We start from the raw sequence: 23,475 nt of genomic DNA, 5'->3' as shown, positions 1-23,475 counted from the left end.
TCAGGGGCTGGGTTCTGGTGTCTGTACGCCGTGCTGCCAAATGGCTGCGCCCTGCAGCACGATGGCCATGTTGCGTCGGCGAGGCTCCTTGCCAACAGTCTCTGGTTGGGTTGCAGAAAGTACTGGTGATGGGTTGCTTGGTTGCATGTTCTTGAGCCTGCGCTGCACCATGTCGTTGGAGATGCGTGACAGGCCGTAGTCCATGTCGTGGAGTATGGCCCTCATGGTTGCCTCGATTTGCTGCACGCTAAAGGCACCGTTGCTCTCCTTGATGCTCCAGTGCCGTGATGACCTCATCCGGTCGACGAGAAAGCCGTGTGCGAGCGATAGCGAGGCCAGTACAATAACATCCGGACTAAGACGCGTGGCAAGAGAATGCCTCCAGGTGCCTGCAAAGCGGCTGCTCAAGCCGTCCAAGATGCATGCTGCAAACGCCACAATGTCGTCAGGCAGGCCGGCTCGCGTCAAGAAACCTTGAATGACGGATGCATGAGGGCGGTGTGTGGAGACGTTGAGCGGGACGAGGTTGGCAAGGTGGGTTGCGTAAGCTATTGATAGTACGTTAGCATTAATGCCGAGCAGCAACCAAGGCAGTTGACCCCCTGGCTTGGGTAATGGACAAAGGGATGAGCGAGGAAAGAAGTTGGGAGATCGACAGGGACGCCTGGGAAGAGTGGAGCTGGGATGTTGAGTTTGAATACAAGCGTGTGCAATGAGGCGACGTGGGCCAAGAAAGCGTATGCAGGGAAAGTCCCATGTGCCGCCCGGTCCGACTAGGCCAGGGGAACTGGAGACGGATGTTTGGGCAAAACAGAACGGGCGGTGCAGAGAAAACAGAGGCGAATGGGGGTGTACTGACCAAGTTGTGTTGGACAAGCGATGACGTCGGGCGGTGGTGTTGTGCTGGCCTGTGATGACTGTGACGTCTGGAAGGTCCTGTTCCATGTTGGGGTTGATGGCCGGGCTGGAGTGGGTTCCTTAGCCGGGGGAGGGGTGGGGAGGTTCGACAGTGGGACGCAGCTCGCAAAGTACTTGTCCAGCTCTTCGTCGGTCATGTCGCTGATGTCGCTGTGCATCGAGAGGGCTGGAGAGAATTCCATTGCGTCGGTGGTGGTTTGTTTGCTTGCTTGCTTTTTTTCTTTTGTGTTGCTGGGTTGCGCTTGTCTTGCTCTCTTTTTGTTCAACCGTGGATGGGGTTGTGCATGTGCATGTGCATGCGCATGTAGTGTAGGCTTGTTATATGTGTAGGTATGAGCGTGTATGTTCCGAGCGAGTGACGGAGGGATGATGGCAGGAAACAGAACCAAATAGGCGGGTTTGCAATGTCGTCGGCGGGGAGAGGAGCGCAGTGAAGGAGGGCATCGAGGCAGCTATATACAGGCGCATGCATCCGAGTAATAGGGCTCGCCTCAGGCCGAGACGGTGAAAGTGGGAATGGGTAGCGTGGCTCGCTAGCGGGTCCCCTGTCTTGTCAGGGCCACCGTAGGCAATGGCCGTCTCACAGGCCAGCAGCACCGCAAGAAGGCTCCCGATGGCGTGTGCTGCTGCTGCTGCTGCTGTTGCTGCACCTGCTGCGAACCAACACGCCCCACGCCCACGCTTGGTGCTGATGGCGCCAGCCCGCCCATGGCAAATGCTGCAAAGCTCGTCTCCCATCTGCCACCGGCCCATGCAGCCAGCACATCCTCATCCATCTCCAAAGCCTTCTTCCAGATTGCACGTGCAGCCACCCTCTGGTCGAGACCATGTCGTGAGCGCATCCTTCCTCGCTCGACATCCACCACGCTGATCTACGTACACTACAACCACTTACCATCTTGATCTGTGTCCATGTGCGTCTCCATCCCACCGCCGCTGACCATGTCGATCCAGCTCGTCACGTGCTCAGCCTGCTAGCTCACTTCCCGTCTACCTGGATTCTTTGTACACGTCGGTCGTGTCGAATACTACATTCACACACAGACATACTACACACAGGTACTACAACGCAATATGCCGCCAACCACAACCCTTGCATCGTCATCCAACCTCGCAAATCGTCGTCCCGAGAAAAAAAGCTTGTGCCCTCCCGCCCGGAACGTTTAGGCCGACCCCTCCCACGATGACCCGGGTAGCTATGGCATGCATCAGCGCTACACTACTGCGAGCACATTATTGCCATCCATCCATCCATTCATCTGCATCTTCACCCCTCATGCGGAACATGCCACCACCGCCCTCTTTACCCGCATTCCCGAATCTGCTGCCTCTCTATCCCGCTCTTTTACATACGGCTCTTACACATGTACACATGTCAGCCCTTGGCCATGCCCGCTGTCAAGTGCCCTGCATTAGCATTCGATAAAAAAGTATCCCGTCACGCCACGCGCTGATGCCATCCAAGCAGCCAGCACCTGTTCCCTCACCGCCATGTCCCGTACCCGTGAGCACGTACACACGGCGCGGTACGCTACTAGTCGCGAATACGGCTGCGTCGGTTCCCTTCTATCTCTGCATCTTCCCAAGCCTTGTCTGGACAAAAAGGGGCGACTTGCCTCACCAAAGTGTGCCGCAAACCCCACATCCAAGCTCTGGGGCGCAGCACTTTCTAAACCTTCTTTGGCTCATTACTTACCCGCTTCTCCTTACAGAAAAGTGGCCTGCGCCTCACAAACCATGTTCTGATCTCTCATGAGTCGCTACTTATTGTTTGCCAAACAAAAAAAAAACTCGACTAATTCGTCACTTGCCTCGGAGCGCTCGGATGTCGCGGCGCTGCATCTCGGTTTCAACATCTCGTATCGCTGTTTATTTTCTCCGGTAGTGCTACGGGGCCCTTGTGGAGCTTTCCAATACTTGCACGCACAGAGCAAAAAACTCACAGACAACAAATTTCCATACTTAGCACAATGGCAGGTCGTTAAACTGTAACCCGGCCTGTGCGTCCGTTCGCCGTGGCCATGTACGCGCTGCGCCCGACCTAATTGCTATCGATACTACCCACCTCTAGTAGCTTCGTGCCTGCGGCCACATTCCGCCGTACTATGTATGCACTTGCCAAATAAATCGCCAAGCGTTGCGGCCTCAGGAATCGCGATCGTAGTCTAGAGTCTTCGCTTCTCTGCATATGCAGACGTACATGCTACACTCAATTTACTCGACAGTAATCCGATGAAGCTAACGCCCAAGATGGAAAAAAAAAGACTCTTCATAGTTCTGGACTCCGCCGGGCTTCTCCGCGGCCCGTACTACGGCATCACCTTCCTTTTGTTCGGGAAGTCTGACGAAAGTCTTTGAACGTCGAGAATTGCGTGTTGAATGGGTTGGGATACGTCATTATCCACATGTTCGCACGCTAGAAGAGTTCTCTCTGCACCTAGTACACACCAGGGCCAGACGACTACGTTTCAGTTACAAACACGTCTAAACTCCACGGCAGATGCCACAAGTTCGAAGAGTCCGTCTACACGCCTCATCCACCATGTGTATAACAGACACGTCTTTTCTGTCGTCATGGCCGGTGGCGTTAAGCCTAATTGCTTTCTCGCTCCTATTCCCAAGTCCAAACCCTAGCCTTCCAGACTTTGTGAGAATCTAGAATCCCCGCTGCCATCATCACCATCGCTGCAAAATTTGGTATGCTACGCTTGAAATACCACTACACCGCAAAGGATCAAACCTGAGTCAATTCCAGACCGCGCCGTGGCTGAAAGAAGTGTGGAAATTAGCAACGACTCTCTCTCTCCCTCATCAAACTTTGTTTCCTCCGACCTGAGCAAAGTCCAGACTTTTTGGCCCTTTTCCAAATGCCAATACTACATGTTCAGCCCCTTGACCATGTATGGTGCGATCCCTTTAATTTACGCAACTAGAACGGTAATGTATATGTACTATATGTCTGACTTGCTAGTAAAGTATCTAGGCTCCGGTGGCTAACAGTTGCGAGTCGTACAGAGGAGACTTGGCATTCACTGACTTGTGTTTTATTCTTCAAATACATTTCTTCCTTTCCTTCACAATATCCCGCACAAGTCCTTCTTTGATGATTATCCGATTCCGCAAGGCCGGAGCCGCGACCTGCCGTTCTCCTTCTGGGTTAACAACAGGATAAATACGCTAGATGCAAACAACATGTATAATTAATTAAAGCAAATAACCCATGTATAGATTTCTCACCCCCACGGAAAATCGCAAACAAACCCACGTTCCTATATTCCCAGCCTTTTACTCGCCAACTTACCTAATCCAATATATTCCTTTCTTTCCCCTCTACTTCCGCCTTCCGCCTTGAACATCCCGTACCCATCTCTCCACCACCCGGCCACATTTACACATCCACGCACTTACCCTCCCCACCCCCACAAACCCCGTAAAAAGCAAATCATACCCCCCCTCCCTCCCCTTCCAAAACTTCCATCCTATATGCCCACCTTCCCTTCTTCGTTCCAACCCGTTCCCCCCCTCTTTTTGCACCGAAAAGAGGAACAAGAAGAAGTCCCCCCCCAAAAAGCCAAAAACAAAAAGCACGCACAAAAAAAAGTTAAGAAGAAAAAAAAAGAGTTCCCCCGACGGTACCACGGTTAGAAACGAAAGTAATGGTCCCCCCCCCCCTTCTCCCCACACGGCCCGGAATCGGAACCCTACATCTTATTCCTTTTTATCTTTGCAATTTTTTTTGTTGGTTCATTTTTCCGCTGCTGGCTCCGGTATGTACACTTTATGCGGGTACTGAAAAGCGAAATGTACATCAAAGTGCAATGCAAATCTTGGTAAACTCCGGTGGTGGTGGTGGTGTTGCCGAAAAAGGATGGAGCCGGGAGCCGAACCAGCGATGTATGTAATACATGTATATATTCGGGAAACCAGTGAGTCGGGAAGATATAACCGCTAATTGATCAAAAGTTTTTAAAAAAAAACATGCACGTATGAAGATCCAATATGGAAAAACACCTTTGTTCGTTTGTTCATTTGGGTGGGGGTTATTGTCTACATTTGAATTGCGATGTGCAACAGACCCAAACATCACATACGGATAGTTTGTAACCCAATACTTTCAGTGTATAAAAGGAAGCCTTTTCTTTTCTTCCAAAAGAGGCAACCAAGTATTCATCTCCACTCAATTAACCACACAATAAAGACCCCAAAATCAATATCAATAATCCTCGTGTATTCATTTTACCTGCGTTTGCGCAAACACTACCATAGACTCTTGACCAGGTAAAAGAGTTAAAAAAGAAGAAAAAAAATAGCCACTACTGCGTCGTCCATAATCCACGGACGAGTTCAAACTCTCCATCAACATCCTGGAATTGGATGTACACTCTCCTTTTGCTTCTCCGACAATCGTCCGCATTAGACCGCGTGACACCATACACCTTCAGCCTCGCATACACGGGGATATCGCTAATGAACCAAATCTCCTGCGCAAACGCTTTTTCCTTTTTCGACTAGCCTCGCTTCGTGCCAAACAAAAACATGTCTATTGCCATTCATGACTGCCGTACCTTCGTCAGGATTCATACCAAATGACTCCCCCAACAAGTGGCTTGTCGAGCATGGTTGGAGCCAAGGCAAGTCGCGTGTATAATTTTATTTGAACACCTACTGCGCCTTCTTGGGGGCGGCACCGGGCTGACCTCCGACGTACTTGCGGATATCCGTAGCATCAGCAGCTTGACGAACGACAGTCTTGAAGGTACCCCAGCCCTGCTTGGCAGCAGGAGGAGTGCTCTGGTTGGCAAGCTGAGCATCGATGCGAGCAGTGAGCTGGCTGATGGCCTCTTGGACAAAGCTGCTCTGCGCAACGCGGGCACGGAAGAAGACGGTGTAGACAACGAGCAGGATCCACGAGCCCCTCTGGAAGAGGAGGGCAGATCCAAAGACGCGGAACCACAAGAAAATCTCGAGGAGGGCAACAAGCGTCATGGAGCCATCATAGTATTCCTTGACAAACCTGCCGATAGCGTCCGAGGCGGCTGATGCCTGGGGCTTAGCGCCGGCCGGAGCAGCAGGTGGGGGTTGGATAGTGGGCAACAGGTTGGAGCGCACATAGGTAGCGACGTGGAAGATTGAGTAGACGGAGAAGGGAAGGATGGCAAGTGGGATCTGGCGAGAGAAGAGCCATGTGAGGGCCATGACTGGGCTCGAGTTAGCACGTGCTACTGATGGTGGGTGCTGTACTGCCCGGAACTTACTCAAGTATTGCACATTTTCGTCAGTAGCAAGAGCAACAACACCGCTCTGCTTTCCTGCCCTCATGCGGGCACGGTATGCCTTGTAGACGACGATGCCGTACGTGACGCAGGCCGACAGGAAGGCGGTGCGGTAGGAGAATGAGGCCCATCGCGAGGAAAAGTTAAAGGTAATGTAAGACAAGCCGTAACGCAGAGTAGAGAGCAGCAGCGTAACGTGTCCAGCAAACCAGGCGAACTGAAGAGTTTGCGCAAGGGCAGCAAGACGCTGGCCCAGAGGCATCGAGGCTGGCGGTGGGGGTGCCATTGTTGCTATTTAAGCGGGTGTGGCAGCTGTCGTGTGGGCTACGTAATGGGGGGGTACCTTGGTACGTCAGCAGAGAGGAAGAAGGAAGTGTGCAGTGCCAGAAGAGATTCGGAAAATATGCCAGATTGCTGATAATATTCAGCGGCACAATAGAAGAGCGGGGGTGCAATGTGTCCGGAAGGGCGGCTGGGTGCTGCGAGAACAGCTGTTTGTGCCCGGCTCTCGGGGCCCGCTCATGATACTCTTCGTGGCTGACTGGCGGGGTCAACTTACCGATACAGATAATGGGTCCGACGGCTCAGCAGGAGTCGTGGGGTGATGTGTGTTGCAAAAGCAGGATACAGCAGAGAATATGCAGTGTGGAGGGAAAAGGCAGAGGAATGGGGAGGGAAGTGTTCTTAGAAGGACATGGAAAGCGGGCAGTAACCCAGGCTTGGTCGGCGTTTGGGGGGGTGACGACATGGCTAGCAACAATTCTGGGTTGTGCAGGTGGGCGGCGCACCTACCTCACTGCGCCCCTAGCACCAACCGCACCCTGACGATCTCCTCAGCCGCCAGCAACGCCTATCACGCCGGCATCATGGATGCCATATCTACTAAGTACATACTTATAGTAAGTAGTGTGCATGACATGTTTGGTGCCCATCTGCCCTGTCCGCGTGTCCTCTTCTCCTACCACCTCTGCACACAGCATCACAGCACACTCACTCACTCACTCATTCACTCACATACACACACACAAGCACATCCTGTCTCAAAGTCTTTTACCCACAAATGAAAATTGCCTAGTGTGATGGTCTGTAGAATACATGAAACGAACATGTCCGACACTCCTCGCTCCGAACTACATCTGCCGAATACTAAAAAATAGGAAAATGCCAAGAAAAAGAAACAAGGGAATCGGAAGGAGCGCAAAGACGTTGGTATCAATCAACAATCCGAACAACTGCACCAAGACGTGACACTGGCATGCGCGGTGCCAAGCGTCGCACCGCCGTGCATTGTCCCTTTTACCGATAGCACCCAGTGGTATCGTCGGCCGCATTATATTAAACAAGGTCTGGTAACGTGGTGTAGAGAAGTGAGAAGGCCAGGGGCGAGGCTAAGGGTAAGGCCAAAGGCTGAGGCGTGATGCGTCCAGAGCGGAAGAGGCCCACCCATCCGCCCACCTGCGTCTCGGCGCTTAGCGGAGCGAGAAGCCCTTTCGCTTGCCCTTCTCTTCGATCGGCCGGCCGGACTCGATGCGCGCCTTCTTCTCTTCGAGCTCTTGTCGTTGTCGGTCCAGCTGGTCCTTCATCTCCTTGTGACGGGCGTACAGCTCTTCCTCGCTCTGGCGCAGCTTGCTTTCTTTTTCCTGCACCTTTTGCTGGAACACCATCTTCATCTCCATCTCCATCTTCTGGAGCTTGGCCTCGTGCAGCGAGCGCTCCTCCTCTTGCTTGACAGCAGGGTTGACCTCCTTGAACACGCTCGAGTCCTGTTGGATACCCATCTGTGCAAGCTTGTCCGAGCGGTAGTTCTCGTACAAGACGTTGTTGGTGTTTTCCTTGAGCTCCTCCATGTGGGTGCGGATGAGCATCTGGCGGAGCTTGACAAAGTCGCAGTGCTCCTCGTTGTCAACCTCGACCACACCCCAGGGGAGCGCACGTCCGCGGACCTTGCGGCCGTCAACCGTCGTCACCTCCGTGTTGGAGCCGACAACAGCAAAGGGAACCTTGGCCATAATCTCCTGGTTCTCGGCAATCGTCTCCTCGTCGTCAAGCTCATACCGGGGTCCTTCGAAGATCTGGATCTTGTGGTACGCAATATCGGCAAGAATCTAGACAAGTCAATACAGTCCTAACCACTCGTAAAAAACAAGCTACATACCCTCTTCTTGTAGTTGTCAATCTCATCGTCCGTAACGGTGTCGGCCTTGGCAATGACGGGAATCAGGTTGACCTTGGTGTGGAGCTTCTTCATGACCTCAATGTCAATGGGCTTCAGAGAGTGGCCAGTGGGCTGAATAAAGTAGACGACCGCGTGGATGCGGTTGTCAACAATGTTCATGCGGTTGACCTTGTTCTCGGCATCCAGGTATGCGTCGAAACGTTGCTCAATGTTCTTGACAATGGGGTCCCAGGACTCATCGTTGTTGATGAAGTCGCCAAAGCCAGGTGTATCGACAACAGTTAACCTCAGACGAACGCCGTTCTCCTCAATGTCGGCGCTGATGGACTGGATCGACACAGTCTTGGAAATGTCCAGACTCGGGGGCTTGCGTTCCTTGGGCGGGTACAGCGACGTGTTGAACAGTGTGTTCACAAGGGTAGACTTTCCGAGTCCAGACTCGCCTGGGACAACACGTTAGTTACACTCGATACCACACGCTGGCAGGTCACACATACCGACAACCATGACGTTGAAGTTGAATCCCTTGCGCACACTCTTGCGGTGCCACTGGTTGGGCAGGTTGGCGAAACCAACATAGCCAGTAAGCTTTCTGCGGACAATGTTCATGTCGTTGGCCATGGCCGCAGCGGCCTTGGGGTTCTTAGCCGTGATGGTGTGGACCGCAGGGTTGGATCCGTTGAATGTCTGATCCATTGGGAAGCCGCTGGAAGAAGCCGGGGGCGATGGGGAGGCACGCGTGGGCGGCGCAGGAGAAGTAGCACCGTTGGATTCTGCACAAAGTGATTAGCCAGGGGCCCAGGGGAAACGGAAAAGCAACCTTGTCCAGCTCAGCGACATCAAGCCGTGACATAGAACTATCATGACTGTTGCCGGGTGTCATATATAGTACTGCCATGGGTGTGTATAATGTATGTGCATATAGGGAGCTAGCGAGCTCCCGGTAGGAGACTGGCGGTGATGTCGCGGAGCCGGTGTGGTTCGACTGGGACAGGCACGTACCCATTGTGGAAATAAAGCAGGAGACGCAGGAAGAGTGTCGTCAAGTGAGGGAATCCTGTAGATGAGACGAGGTCAGCAGGCGGTTCTTAGTGCACGAGGGTTGTTGGCCATGCGTGTCGGTGCCAAACAAAAGTGACAACGCGGACCAGGCCGAATGTTGACGAATGAGGAGCAACGAGACGGGCAAGCAGGGACGACGTACCAGTTGGGGGGTAAGGGATGCTGTCGAGTGAGGGATGCACTCAAAGCAATGAATTGAAGAGTTGCCGGAGGCTGCGAAGAAAAATGGCGTGGTGTCCGGAGGCTGCGACGTTGGGAAGAGAAGTCGTGGTGCCGCCAGTCGCTGCGTGGGAGGAAAGGGGTCCGCACAGGGATGGGCGCGATTGGAGCAACGCCAAAGCAATGTGCACTAGACCAAAAATCCCCGCGTCACCAGTCGCAGATAGTGCCGGCGTCGAGTGTCGCTGGAAATAGAAGAAAAAGCAGAGATTGTGGAAGAGGGAAAAGAAGCAGAATACACCGGTTGCCAGGACGAGAGAGAGAGAGGCAGAGAGGCAGAGTGCAGCAGTACAGCAGACGCCCTCTTGTTGCAGACCATCTCTTGTGCTCCTGTCGTCGGGCTGGAAATGGTAGTCGCAAAGGGCCATGTCTCCACAAGGCAGAAGTCACGTGCGGTTAAATGAGGAGGCACGAGCATCGGCTCTTGGACATTATTACACGCCCGCTGCCTCACGGGCATTTTCTACGGCCGTCATACACCTGGCGTGGCCTGACCATGTCAGATTATAACGCGTCCATCCCCCCTCCCCCAAAACTCTTCTACCACTGCCTATGTACAAATCAAAGGGTATTTTACGCGTCACCAAAGCAAACAGAATCCCGTCCAACGCCACAATCACTGTGCTATGCAAAGCTCGCCAGAGCCTTGTTCAACTCGCTCTTGTCGTACTTGACATACTTGCCCTTGCCCTTGTCAATCTCCCGATACCGGTCGTAGAACCGGTTGTACAGGGGCTCGATGATGTTCTGTACCTCTTTGGAGAGCTGGTTGCGCACCTCCGGCTCCATTGCGTACGACTTGTGCCGTGTCACAAGATCCTCGAAGCTCGTGTTGAAGTTCTTGAACTTCTCCTTGATTGCATCCTTGTCCTTGGAGCTCAGAGATTTGACAATGGTCGCCGAGTCAGCACCACTCGAAGTAGGCCGCTCCTTGGTACGATTCGTGTACTGCACATCAAGCAGGTAGCCAGACGGTTCTCGCCATGCCTCCAAGTACATGGCCGTGCCCTGCTTCCGCCAATCAGCGAGCTTCTTGGAGTAGTTCTCCATCAGGGGCGCTAGTTCGGAAGCCCGAATAATTCGCATAATGATTGCAATGTTGTTCGCCATGAAGACGCCTTGCAGATTCTTGCCCTTGAGCAGCATCTTTGCCTTGCCGCTCAAGTTTTGTAGCAGCGTGTCCACCGTATCGCCTGCATAAGAGCCAAACAACTTGATGCCATCAGGTCCAACGTCCAGTGTTGTTGATGAGTTGTTGGCCGAAGCAGCGTTCCACCCGCCCTCGCCTAACGATGCCAAGATGGATGAAAGAGGCTCTAGGTAGTTGGTCATCTCCTGTAATCGTCGCATCGTCTGTGTGGTAATCTCTACTGGGCCACCATCAATCGGTAGTGCAATCAGACCCTGCGTGTTCGACCTCGTGTCATCGAGCATCTTGCTCAACGACGTTTTCGATGTCTCGCGGATCGGCTTGACGCTGTCGTAGATTTGGTCCTTGAGAGCACCGGTTTGCTTCTGGAGCCTCATGGAAAGTGTCCGGACCAGACCACAAATCTCAAATCCTAGGAAGCAGTCTGTCAAAATGTTCTTCTGGATGTGCCCATTGAGCTCGCGCAGCGTTTTACTAAAGTCTTGCAGAGAGACCTGGCACGTCGACACGTAGACGTCGCTCCATTCCTCCCTGTCGAAGATGTAATTGAGGTTGTCAAACTCAGCTACAAAAAGCCCTTCTATGGCCTGTACGTAGGTTCCAATGCCATTTGTGCCCTTCTTGTAGAGAGCATCAGCCTGTACTTTTCGAGCCGTGCTTATCGATGCTTGCATCAAACTTCTCAATGTGCTCTCGAGATATTCGCCCCGAACGTCGGCGTATATTCTTCGTGTAGGTGTCTGAGATAGGTCGACTTGTGATGTTTGCGCAAACGTCTTCGAAATGTGGTTGTGGATGCTACGCAGGCTCTGTAGCTTGTCTTGCGCCATGCGCGGGAATGGATTTTCTATGCACAGTCAGAGTCTCTCCGCCAACAGCATGTAATCGACTTACGCTTAGCGACATATTCCAATGCTTGAAACTTTTCTCTACAGCTATCTTGTAGTATACCCCGGAATACTTCCTCTAATTGCTTGTTGCCTAGTTTCAGCAGTCCGCTGAGTTCTGTAATGGCTTGCTCGTTCGAACGAAGATTGGTGCGCTTGAGATCCAGCAGATTGAGGTTGGTGCGGTCCAGGGAAGCAATGTAGCCGTCAAGGTCTCCTCTTCCGGGACCAGCGCGAATGATCCTCTCCTCCTTGGCGCTTTCTTCCCTCGGCGCGCGGAGCCGCTCTATCGCATCGATGATGCGATCGACATTTGTATTTGCAATCTGCAGCTTTTGGGTGTTGCCGTAGATTGGCCCAATGGCTTCTTGGACTGCCTTTCCGCTTGCATCCAGTCGGTTGACGGACCCTTGGATCTTCTTGGTGATTGCCTTCATCTTCTCCATGTTGGCGAAGAGCACTTCGACTTCGGCGCTCTCTTCAAGGAGCGCGGTTCTGCGTGGGGCGACCATGGCGACTGCTGGGAAGATTCGCGACTGCCTCGGGGGCTATGTAGACGCGTGGGCGGCGGTGAGGATGACCCCTATTATAAGAGAATGGTGGGCAAGAATGAAGCGAACATGGATTAGTACATTAAAAGTGATAAATGACAGGACGGTAAATAGCTCGAGTGTGTAAGGGTGGCGTATGATGATGTGTGAGGGGGTCCTTGTGGAGAGCTGTCGTGGAGACGTTGCTATCCCCAACCAGGGTCCGGCCTCGGTGGTCCGCCCCCAGACTGAACAAGCATGCCGCGCCATGTCGGGAAGATCATGCAGCTCTGTGAAACACTCGTATGCCCATTCGTCTCGGCACATTGCGGCAAAAAGTATGTACGCAACCAAAAAGACGCATTGCGTGTGCAGAGGGTCCAAGCAGCAGCGGGAATGCGGGTCACCGTTTCCTGACACCGCCAGAGCCGCTGTCTGCGTCTCATACTACCTGTCTCGGCAACACGTACCTGCTTTAGACTTAGGCACGCAATGCATGGTTTCAGAAGAGCTACACACTCAAGTGGTTAGATGTACACTATTGTGCATTCACATGGCCAGATACAAGTAACACGTTGGATGCCCTTCGAATACTTTACAAATAGTGGATGCTCTTGAAATACTACTAGTGTGTTGACTGGAGTGGGTGGTCCTGCTTAAATATTCCTCAATGCCAGAGGAATAACACTCACATGCATCGAGTACATAGTCCCATCCGAACCTTGTGTAACTCCTAAGGGGTCGAGATAATTCACTTTGACTAATATATTTGGTACCTTTTTAGGTCAGATCGGCTCAGTACAGTTCAGGAGCATATATATACAGCATTTAATCTCTTCGGTCTTCCTAAGACAAAAGGCAGAACATAGTGGTTCTAAAGGTACAAATGCTATTTTTCACATGAATTAACTGTGATTGGTCATGCATTCCTTTTTGCGGGCTGCAGTGGTGTAGTAGTACGGAGCTCGCGCTTCCTGGCAGTAGCTGAAACATATGTAATATGCTTATAGAAACTTTGTGCCTTGTCGAGAATACCCTAAATAGTCGATTCAGAGGTTGTAGTACCGACGCTTCTTTTGCTTTTTTATCTATTTTCCCGCTGTGTCTCAGGTCTCCTACTATCCGGTCTACCTCTTTTATTGCCGACGATGACCACCTCTTTAGCAATCGCTTAGTATGCTCTGAAAAATATCTGTTAAACGTTAGTGTCTTACGCTAGTTCTAGAGTAGGAAACCCCACCGTCTGCGTGCGATTTACTGCATATTGTGATAGAGATGAGTTTTCCATCAACAATGGCGCTGAAGGCACCCATATTCGCTTTTTGCTGTACCTCAATCTCGCAGACTAAATCGGGGCAAGGTTCAAACTCCTTATATACGGAGCCGGAAATCAACACTGTTGTTTTGACAACGATGGCTTTATAGCAAGGTTTGGCTCCAATGCCGAGTTTGTATCGCCCAGAGTCACAGTAGTAAAGGACATCCTCTGTTTCGCACATTTTGCCGTGAATATTTCGAGCCCGATTTTTGTTGGATAAATCGGCCCTCAGCTAGGATTTGACAAGTGAGTGCCTATTTCGGGATGATAGTTGTAATTTGAAAAAAGATAGCTAGAAGATTGGGATGACTTGGTCACTGTGCGAACAGTTTCTCCTCAATTTTTCAAAACGGAGTGAAGTCGAGGAGTGTAAATAAGCTTATTCGTACCGTGTTTTCTAGCGACTGGCGTTTCGCCATGCAAGTAAAGTGAACACGCAGGTTCAGCTGAATGTGGCAGTGCTTTTCAGCAGGCGCTTCGCCATGTTGTCAAAGTTGGTACGCTGGCTTAGATGAATGGGGCAGTGCTTTAGTGCATTTGGCAGCCCAGCGCACCATCAAAGTGGCATGCAGGCTGAGCTTAATGAGCGCAGTACCCAAGTTTCTTTTCTTTCGCTAGTTTTCATTCTACTGTCAGGCCACATTTGGCTTCGAGAATGTCTATCTCAGAGACCGTTCATTCAACTTTTCCAATTTTTCATTCCTAACTACTGCTCTCTAATGTCTTGAAATTTCTCGAAATTTCTCAGCCAACTGAAGAGTGTAGCGACCCGGATACTTCCACCACAATGGTCGACGTGGCTCCCACAGCTAGCAGCTACAATACTTCCAATGGAATACAAAATTCTCAAGTGCCAATTCCAGTGTTTCCCACCGAGGAATCTGATCCAGGTAGTCTTGTGGCCTGTCTTCGAGATATTTTGGATCGGAAAAGATTCCAAGGCTCAGCAATCAAACAGCTTCTTTCCTCATTGCTTGAAACAAACCTAGAACCAGTTGCTTGCACAATTGAATAAAAGCTAAAGGAGAAAATGCTGGGCCGTTACGCTAGAGCAGACGTAGATGCTCTAGGTGACACCTTTTTTCAATCCTCCACTACATCTACACAAGGATTGTGGGCATTGCTGAAGGTACAAAACCTTGGTAGTACTGATGATGGTCATCTAAAACCCGCGATGCCTAGATAACTAATGAACTTTAATTGTACAGAATACCGATAGGTTCCGGAAAAAACCCAGAAGGCATTGAAGCCTTTGGGCGGGTCATGCAAATACGATCTCTTCCGCCCGTTACCACACTTCAACTACTTTCATGCCTGGCCTCTCACTTTGATATAGAACGACTATTCTCGAACTTTATTAATCGGGGGAAATCTTCTGGCTATTGCCTTGATTTAGGTTGGAAAGGGCTGCGAAATATCTGGTTCTTCTCCCTCAAGTACTACTATATTACATCTGGAGACCAGAATGTTTATCCGGGTCAGCAGTCGGGTCCCTTCCACAAAAATCTGCCGCACCTCTGAATCTGCCACGGAAGCTCCTCCGTGGCATTGAGCTTTTCTGATACAGAGGGGGCGAATGCGTCTGCTGCACTACCATGAAGACTTTTAATCCTCTCTTGCAATCGGGATCATACGTCAGGTGGGAAAATTAAAAACGGAGTGGAAGCATTTTACTGGGGTATCAATAGTGAGTTGAGGAAGGTGAGGAGGTGTCTTAGAGAAGTGGCAGGTCAGATATCCTCGGTTTCGGTACCCTCAGTAAGTTTTTGCCCTCAGAGTAAACACCCCACAAATTTATAGCATTCATATCTGACCGTATCCGGCAGGACGACTTTCTCTTCAATAGCGGGGTGCGAAAATCTCTCCTATTCGAAACTGAAGATTTTACAACCTCACGGACCTACTTCTGGGCTCTTCAATCCTTACGTCTTGTCAACGAGTGCATTGCTTCGATTATCAGAAGTTGGGACATGTACGACAAGGCATCTTTTCTGGATCTTCTCAATACAGGCGATAATGGAATAAGCCACACATCTCCAAGTTCAGACGGCGAAGCGGCTGTGACTAGAACTGCGTCGGTATCTTGCCTGGATGAAATTCAAAAACAAACGAATCAGCTCGCCGGCATGATAGAAGACAACAACGCCAAGCAGGAGGAGATTCGGGCATTGCACGACGGTGTAGGTGCTTTCCTAGCGCCTTCGTTCACTGGTGAACTGAAGCGCTAACGTCATATTACAGCTTTCCAATGCCTCTTCAGTCCTTGAAACGCGTACCACTGTCGCACAAGGAAAAAACATCCATGTTCTCACGCTTATCTCTATGGTTTTCTTGCCTGCTAGCTTTGCAACATCCATATTTGGCATGCAGTCCATTCTACCATTATCGACAAATCTTACGACATTCGCAATTGTCATGATATGTGTTTGCGGGCCAGCATATCTGATTATCTTAGTATTGAGCGGAGGACTAAAAGGAGCCGATGATGTTTGGAAGAAGCCAGCAAAGTTTTGGGATGGACGTGGCAAAGTTGATGGAACGAAATGGCTCGACAGGGCGAAGATGGTGATGAGGAAGAAAAGAAACGAATCGAAGGATATCGAGAGGGGTTCATGATATTGATGTGGACTTCAGATTTCCCCTGGCTAGCAGGTCGATTCAACGCTTATGAATTACTATACCGCAATCGGAATTGTATTTTGTCTTCCCAATGAGCGCGCAACAGACTCGAATATCCGTACGAAATGCCAACACAGGAAAAAAACCTGCTACAAGGCCCATGCTGTGAGGAAAAATCAAAGTGGAAAATTGGAACCCGATTACGACCAGCAGATACCAATCCCGACTGTAAAGTGTACATGTGTAAAAGGATATCAGTGAAACGCGCACAGACATGTCAACAATATGTCATGGATATGATCAAGATGCCATTGCATAGAATCCAGCTTTAGTCGACATAGTTCCCATTGGCAACAAGGAAACCGGAGTTGATTCCGTGTCCGTAACACCTGCCGCTTACTGGTAGCCGTTCCCACGGGGCATCTTTGCCAATGCAGACTAGTGTATGAGCGGACACTTCCACATCGTGTGCGTCAATTGTTGATGTTACTGACCACATCTTGTTGTCCTCCATCCGAACAAGGCCGTTGTGTACGATTATACAACCGGTCATTCCAAAGATCCTAGGGTTGATTTCCAGAGCAATGGCTTATTGAGCTGCCACAACAAACTTGCAAATAATCCGGTGCTAGTATCACGTGCAATGGGCAAAGACAAGTGGGGTGTTCTGGCCAGGTGGTGGATGTTCCTGCAGGGCTTGGCATACGACATGCGGGCCGTGGTTCGATCGGCGGGATCCACAACCAGTTTGGGTGGTGGGATTCTGGCATGTCATGTCATGTTGAGGTCTTTCCCATCACCCCGGCCGTGGGTGGTTCCCATGCACACATTGCCCATGCTTCTTGCAAGCCTTCACACCACACTCCCTCTTGCCATCATCTTCGCGCATGGCCGGCTATAGGAACACACGCAATTTGGGCCAACTTTGGCTGTGTGGGACGCGTCGTGGGTGCGTCCACCCGGAAATCCATCCCCCCACCATCGCATGCTAATTATCCAGCCTGCACACAAAACACCATCCCCTGTCTCCCAGGTCCAGGGCAGCCACTCTCGGTCTTCGCTATGGCCCTCCTTGTCTGCTTGCCACGGCTGCCACCAGCTACCTGATATCTCCATACTCTCCATACCCGCTGTTACGTCCCATTCAACTCGATGCACCGTCTCTCAAGCGATACATATTTGGTGGTGGTAATGATGCCAAGACCGAAACGACGTCCGCCGGGGATGCCGAAAGGCAGATAAACAAAGAAGGCGAGGGCAAGTCAGGAGAGCAGGACGCACCACCCCAGACTCGCGTTGTGAAGGGTTATGGTAGCGAGGATGAGGGCGACAATCGAACCGGAGAGAGCCAGTCCGCTTGGCAGACCATCACGGACAAATTCCCAAAGTCGCCGTCTCCCTCCAAGATTGGCGATACCATCATTGACTACATTGTACCCAATTGGGTCAAGGTCATGCCCGGCTTCATCCGCAAGCTGCAGAATGAGCTCTCCATGGCCCCGGGCTCCTTGGCCGAAGAGATATGGCGCGAGGCCAATGATCCCGAAATCAACCCAGAGATTGTCTGGGATGCTTCTGTCAGGGTTTCCAACGAGCTGTGCCAGGAAGAAAAGTCTTTCTTAGAGAAGCGTGCACACTTCACCAAGGCTGCGCTTGCGCGCTACCTTGATATCCCGGAAGCCACAATTCATCCCGATGATGTCCCCGTCATTGCAATGTGTGGTTCTGGAGGAGGACTGCGCGCTCTTGTTGCTGGCACATCTTCGTACTTGTCCACCAAGGAAGCAGGTCTTTTTGATTGTGTGACTTACACGGCGGGAGTCAGCGGCAGCTGCTGGTTGCAGACACTCTACTACTCAGAGCTCAGCCAACGTAGCCATGCTCGTATGATTCGTCATCTCAAGAACAGGCTTGGCGTACACATTGCCTTTCCTCCTGATGCGCTTGAACTGCTCGTCAGTGCCCCAACGAGCAAGTATCTGCTAAGCGGCCTTGTAGAAAAGGCAAAGGGCATCCCAGATGCCGACTTTGGTCTTGTAGACATATACGGCGCCCTGCTTGCTGCGCGCTTGCTCGTACCCAAAGGTGAGCTGTCTGTCAGCGAGTACGACTTCAAGATATCAAATCAGCGACGATTCACCGACAATGGCTCACAACCACTCCCAATCTACACTGCCGTGCGACACGAGATTCCCCTTGCCGAACAGTCAGACGACAAGAGTGCTATCGAGGCAGAAGCGCAGGCGAGGAAGGAGGCATGGTTTCAGTGGTTTGAGTTTACCCCATATGAGATGTGGTGCGAGGAGCTATCGGCCGGTATACCAACATGGGCAATGGGCCGCCGTTTCCAGAATGGCCGAACCGTCTGGCGAGACAACGGCCTAGCATTGCCCGAAGTGCGCGTCCCACTGCTTATGGGCATTTGGGGATCCGCTTTCTGCGCAACACTATCACACTATTACCGCGAAATTCGTCCTCTCATGCGCAGCTTGACAGGTCTAGGCAGTAGCATAGATGCCATGATTGCGGAGCGGGATGATGACCTTGTCAAAGTCCACCCCATTGATCCTGCTGCGATGCCCAATTATGCTCTCGGCATGCGCGAGTTTCTTCCTTCGACCTGTCCTGAAAGCATATTTCAACAAAAGAATTTCCAATTCATGGATGCCGGAATGTCCAATAACCTGCCTATCTACCCCCTGCTTCGCCCAGGACGCAACGTGGATATACTTGTCGCCTTTGACGCTTCTGCCGATGTGAGAACCGACAACTGGCTCAAAGTTGCCGACGGGTATGCTCGGCAGCGCGGGATCAAGGGATGGCCAGTCGGTGCAGGCTGGCCGCCCGCTGGCGAATCCATGGAAGAAATTCAACAAGACCTCGACCGCGCCGAAGCGAAAACCGAACAAGAAGCCCAAGAAAAACTCGAGCAGGCCAAAGAAAAGGATGGACCCACCAAGAAGAAGATTGAGGACTTGGGTTACTGCAACATCTGGGTTGGAACCACTGAAGAGCGTACTTCTGACTCTGCATCGCCAGAAAGCAAGCAGGTTGAAGAAGACTGGGAGCTCATGCACCCGAATTCTGGCATCACTGTCATCTACTTTCCCTTCCTCGCCAACCCGAAAGCGCCCGGTGCAGATCCCAAGGTCAGCGACTTCATGTCAACATGGAACTTTGTGTACACCCCCGAGCAAATCGACAGCGTTGTGGATCTCGCGCGGGCAAACTACAACGAGGGTGCTGAGCGCACCAAGCGCACTGTAAGGGCTGTGTACGAGCGCAAGAAGAGACAGAGGGAAGAGCGGGAGAAGGAGGAGAGGGAGAGGCGGTGGCGGTGGAAGTTGAGTCAGGGCAGGATTGCGGGGAGAAGGATTGGAGGGGATAGTGAACATGGAGATCAATTTAGCTGAGGGAAAAGAAAAAACCACGATGGAGTTGAGTGGATAATGGGTGGGATGGATGAATATGGAAGTTTTATACCCAGGGTACTTTTGGATCGAGAATGAATATATGTGCATACATGATGCTATATGGACTTGGGTTCGCAAGTGAGGTTGTTGACTGAGTACGCTTTCTCTGCATTACCGTACGACCACTCGACATAACCCCAACCGAAGTGCATTACGTATAACACAATCAAACCCTCAAAGCATCTCCACGCACTATCCCAAACACCCTCACATTATCTTCTCCACATACTCCTCACCATCCAACACACAACCCCATCACCACTACCTCCCATCCCCCCCTTTCACCTCACAACAACCTGCACATTCGGCCACAACACTTCCCCCTCCTCCTCTCTCCTCTCTCTCTCCTTCTTCTCCCTCACCTCCTTTTCATACCTCGCAACGCCCTCTACATACAACCGCACAAACTGTGACTTACCACTGCAATCTACAAACCGCGCTAGCCCCGATTTACGCTGCAGCGCGCGGTGAAGGGCGAAGTAGTTTACGGACCAGATGGGTAGGGCGCGGTTGCGTTTTTGGAGGGCGGTTAGGTAGGAGTCGTGGTGGAGACGGTGGTGTAGGGTTTGTTGTTGTTGGTGATTGCGGGGATGGTGGTGTATGTTTTGTTGAACTTGTCGATTTTGATTTTGATTTTGTTGTTGGGAGAGTTTTTGTACCTCGTCTTTTTGGCGTATAGTGGCTAGTTCGGCGGTGAATTCAGCGCGTAGACGCGAGAGTTCGGTTGACATGGTTTGGGTGTCGGTGATGCGGGTGGGACACTAATGGCGCAGTGTGAGTTTTGGGGAGTTGGTTTCTTAGACCGTTTGTCTTTTTCGAGATTTGGGTGCGCGTCATAAGGGGGGAGGGGACATGAAGGATAGGAGATGATGTACCTTGAAAGAGCCGTCTTCGGCGATATCCTTTGCTGTGTGACCTTTCTGGCCGCATAGGTGACAGGGTTGTTGAGTTTGGCGGAGAGTAGCTTTCGTTTTGCGTCGGCGTTTGGATTCAGCGTCCCTTACGCTTTCGACTAGTTGCAATGCTTGGTCGAGGGAGAGGATGTTGGGGGGATCATTTGGATACCTAGGGGGTTCGGGATTCAGCCAGTTCGCGACTGCCGTGTGTTTAGAGGCTAGTTCTCTAGCCATGCTGGAGCTCTGTTGTGGATGTATGAGATGGCTGTTTGAGTAAGACGCTGGTGTTTGTGATAGTGGTGAGAGCTGGGACTGATGGATATGATGAGGAGCTACGTCAGTCCAAGGAGTACGAAATGCTGACCATGGACGGAAAAGCGACTATATATCAGAGTAACAGGATGGTAGTTAGTTGACGGAGTCCCTGAAGAGAGGTATTGGATATGGCTGGGTGACTTATGGTCTGCAGACTTTGGGTTTGGTGGGACCTCGACCTCACTGTCACCGTTGTGCCTATCACGTTCCAGATAATTCAATTCACTCTCAGATCTGCAACGATGATGTTATTGATAGTAACCTCAACAAGTAGACTATGGTTAGTTGCCAAAGCGTTCCAAAATGCGGCAAATGTGTAGACTCAGGGAGTAAGGGACTGCTTTAGGGTGTTGCCGCAAGAGACCCTATGGTACCACTGTGCACTCAGGCCGCAGTTGAGAGTATAGAGAATCTGGATCGAGATGAAAAGTCGGGAATAATTGCTAGCTTCTAGATCGCGGTGAGCTATGAAGACCATGAGTGAGCGAGTTGCGTAATCCAGACGAAAATGCCATGGTGGTCGACACAAATCTTCGTCTGCTTCCCTACTTGGCTGTAACTTTTGTACAAGAAGGTGGCTCCCTCAAGAGAATAAGCACTCAGATAATATCACAAATTAAGCAGTTTCAACAACTGCTGATATGCAGAACAAATATATAAATAGTAGTTCTAGACATATGCAAAGAATATCATTGGTAGGACCTCAGATATACAAGTAACATAGTACAAGGCGCAGTAGATACATCCTTTCCTTTACTTATGACGGCTTTGTGATAAGATACCAGATCGCCAATTGCTAGCTGCACATGACTGTGGTGCTACGAGTGAGCAAGCCAGAAAAGAAGCCTAGAATCACCAATTCACAAGAGAACTTTAAGAAACAAGAAACAAGAAATCATGTTTGAATGTTTTCATGAAGTAGAAGCGATAACCAATTCCTACTCTGCGGTGCTCTACACGCTATTGTTAAGACAGAAGTCTATCGCATGCCTGCTCATGTGACGTGCGTTGATTGATTTTCATAACCATGATAAGCCTGTCAAGGTCCAACACCAACCGCCAAACGCCCTGTATCATGCTGGGTATAATGCTAAAAAATGGCACCTAAACAAAGAGAGACCTCGTGACGGGCCAGACGCCTGGGGACATGTTAGCTAGCTAGCGGTCCTGGAAAGGGGTCACGTCGCGATCGGTGAAGCGAAGTGCGTCTGATGCTTCTATGTCACTATCCATGTCAAAATCTTCGTCTCGCATTTCCTCGAGTGATCGCTTGGGCTTCGACGATGACGGTGTAGGTGACAGCGAGGCAGGCTGTGGATGGCCGTTGCTCTGGACATTTCGATGTGGTGTTTGGTGTTGTGATGCGGCGATGGCACGTCGTGCTCCAACGATATCCCAATACGAGCGTAATATGTTTTTGAGTGTATCGTCAAAGTTCGAGCAGAAACGTTGTGCCTGACAGATCTGCATGGCTCTGATATGGTTGAAGTCGTTTAGTGTCTCCATTAGGTAAGCGGCCACGACTGCTGCTGACTTCTCGTTGCCAGACTCGCAGAAGACGAGGACTTTGCCGAGCGTGGCTTCGCCCTTGGTTTGTAACGTGTGCTGTCGAACTTTTGCCACGTGTGTGTTGATCATCCTAGTTGCCTCAGGGAATTTGGGGGTGAGAGCGTAAAAGGTGGGGGCCTCGATACTGCCCACTTCGAGACACACTTCGCTAGCCGCTTGCATTGCGCCCACCAGACTGTTGGGCTGCGCACGAACGGCCAGGGCCATGGTGATGCCTTCGCGCTCGAGGAAAGCCTTGTCCTTGGCTGCCATCATGGGTCCAAGATACAGCCAGGGCAAGATCATCTGGGCCTGTCTCCGCCGTTCGTATGCCCATTCAAGCAGTGAATTCTTATGCACTATATGCTCGAGGTCCAGCTCTTTCAGAAAGGTCATGTCCAACTCTTCACCGGGGCTGTCGCTTAGTACCAGGCCCGGCATGTCGGAGACAAGCGTGGGCGGGGGTACAGCGATCCGAGGCGGTGCGGGTAAACGGTAGGTGTACTCGTGTTGGTTGCGCATATGGACATTCGGGTGGTCCGACATGGCGGCTTCTTCGCGAAAGGTTGCCATGATCATATGGGTGGTAGTGATTGAAAGGGATTCCGGTAAGGCTTGTTGAAGAGAGAAAAAGACGGTGAGGTTTATGTATCCAAGTGGGTCACAGACGCACTTGGTTGCCACAGTCCGGGGCGCGCTTGAGTGTGGATGTGTATGTATAGGCTGAGGTGGGCGCAGGCAGCAGAGGGGCGAAGGGGAGTGTCAGGGGAGTGAGTGGGCGCGACGAGGTGGGGTGTGGGTGTCGCGATACCCACGACAATTAAGTAGGGCAGGTTACACGGCAAGAAGTCACGGTTCATAAGAGAGGTGAGAGACGCCCCATGGCGAACCGAGGCCGAGGTGAACTACGGTACAGTTCATCGACGGCGCACGCGTTCATGTTCTGGAATTGCGGGAGGGCTAGCTACAAGAGGCACGCGTGGCACGGCTGACGTAACGGAGCATGCTACCGAGCTGTCTGTCACGAGCCCCGCCAATCATCACATTGCTCTCGCCAGACTCGTCCTACTTGGCCGTCTTACAATAGCCTG

The 23,475-nt window shown here is 51.4% G+C and overlaps 8 protein-coding genes across 8 annotated transcripts; 2 read left to right on the top strand and 6 right to left on the bottom strand.

Annotated features, from left to right (window-relative positions):
- Window positions 1-1,100, bottom strand: COCVIDRAFT_95007 (hypothetical protein; the record flags this gene model as incomplete). The annotated part of the gene is made up of 2 exons (XM_014702745.1): window positions 1-548; window positions 860-1,100. 2 exons carry the CDS (start codon window positions 1,098-1,100, stop codon window positions 1-3), a joined length of 789 nt encoding a protein of 262 aa, XP_014558231.1.
- Window positions 1,101-5,580: 4,480 nt separating this feature from the next.
- Window positions 5,581-6,477, bottom strand: COCVIDRAFT_95087 (hypothetical protein; the record flags this gene model as incomplete). The annotated part of the gene is made up of 2 exons (XM_014702744.1): window positions 5,581-6,116; window positions 6,174-6,477. 2 exons carry the CDS (start codon window positions 6,475-6,477, stop codon window positions 5,581-5,583), a joined length of 840 nt encoding a protein of 279 aa, XP_014558230.1.
- A 1,183-nt stretch (window positions 6,478-7,660) lies between these two features.
- Window positions 7,661-9,063, bottom strand: COCVIDRAFT_95128 (hypothetical protein; the record flags this gene model as incomplete). The annotated part of the gene is made up of 3 exons (XM_014702743.1): window positions 7,661-8,296; window positions 8,347-8,810; window positions 8,865-9,063. The coding sequence occupies 3 exons, from the start codon at window positions 9,061-9,063 to the stop codon at window positions 7,661-7,663; spliced, it is 1,299 nt and encodes a 432-aa protein (XP_014558229.1).
- Window positions 9,064-10,272: 1,209 nt separating this feature from the next.
- On the bottom strand, window positions 10,273-12,197 carry COCVIDRAFT_14684 (hypothetical protein; the record flags this gene model as incomplete). Its single annotated transcript, XM_014702672.1, has 2 exons — window positions 10,273-11,645; window positions 11,693-12,197. 2 exons carry the CDS (start codon window positions 12,195-12,197, stop codon window positions 10,273-10,275), a joined length of 1,878 nt encoding a protein of 625 aa, XP_014558158.1.
- Window positions 12,198-15,128: 2,931 nt separating this feature from the next.
- On the top strand, window positions 15,129-16,149 carry COCVIDRAFT_14683 (hypothetical protein; the record flags this gene model as incomplete). Its single annotated transcript, XM_014702671.1, has 4 exons — window positions 15,129-15,172; window positions 15,222-15,291; window positions 15,360-15,713; window positions 15,775-16,149. 4 exons carry the CDS (start codon window positions 15,129-15,131, stop codon window positions 16,147-16,149), a joined length of 843 nt encoding a protein of 280 aa, XP_014558157.1.
- An 890-nt stretch (window positions 16,150-17,039) lies between these two features.
- Window positions 17,040-19,565, top strand: COCVIDRAFT_36429 (hypothetical protein; the record flags this gene model as incomplete). The annotated part of the gene is made up of 2 exons (XM_014702742.1): window positions 17,040-17,101; window positions 17,153-19,565. The coding sequence occupies 2 exons, from the start codon at window positions 17,040-17,042 to the stop codon at window positions 19,563-19,565; spliced, it is 2,475 nt and encodes an 824-aa protein (XP_014558228.1).
- Window positions 19,566-19,906: 341 nt separating this feature from the next.
- COCVIDRAFT_95138 (hypothetical protein) lies at window positions 19,907-20,755 on the bottom strand (the record flags this gene model as incomplete). The annotated part of the gene is made up of 2 exons (XM_014702741.1): window positions 19,907-20,386; window positions 20,501-20,755. 2 exons carry the CDS (start codon window positions 20,753-20,755, stop codon window positions 19,907-19,909), a joined length of 735 nt encoding a protein of 244 aa, XP_014558227.1.
- Window positions 20,756-21,994: 1,239 nt separating this feature from the next.
- Window positions 21,995-22,957, bottom strand: COCVIDRAFT_36427 (hypothetical protein; the record flags this gene model as incomplete). Its single annotated transcript, XM_014702740.1, has 1 exon — window positions 21,995-22,957. One exon carries the CDS (start codon window positions 22,955-22,957, stop codon window positions 21,995-21,997), a length of 963 nt encoding a protein of 320 aa, XP_014558226.1.
- Window positions 22,958-23,475: the final 518 nt, after the last annotated feature.

Source organism: Bipolaris victoriae, assembly GCF_000527765.1.
Source record: "Bipolaris victoriae FI3 unplaced genomic scaffold scaffold_28, whole genome shotgun sequence".
Taxonomy (NCBI): Eukaryota; Fungi; Ascomycota; class Dothideomycetes; order Pleosporales; family Pleosporaceae; genus Bipolaris; species Bipolaris victoriae.
This window is presented reverse-complemented; position numbering and strand designations above follow the sequence as displayed.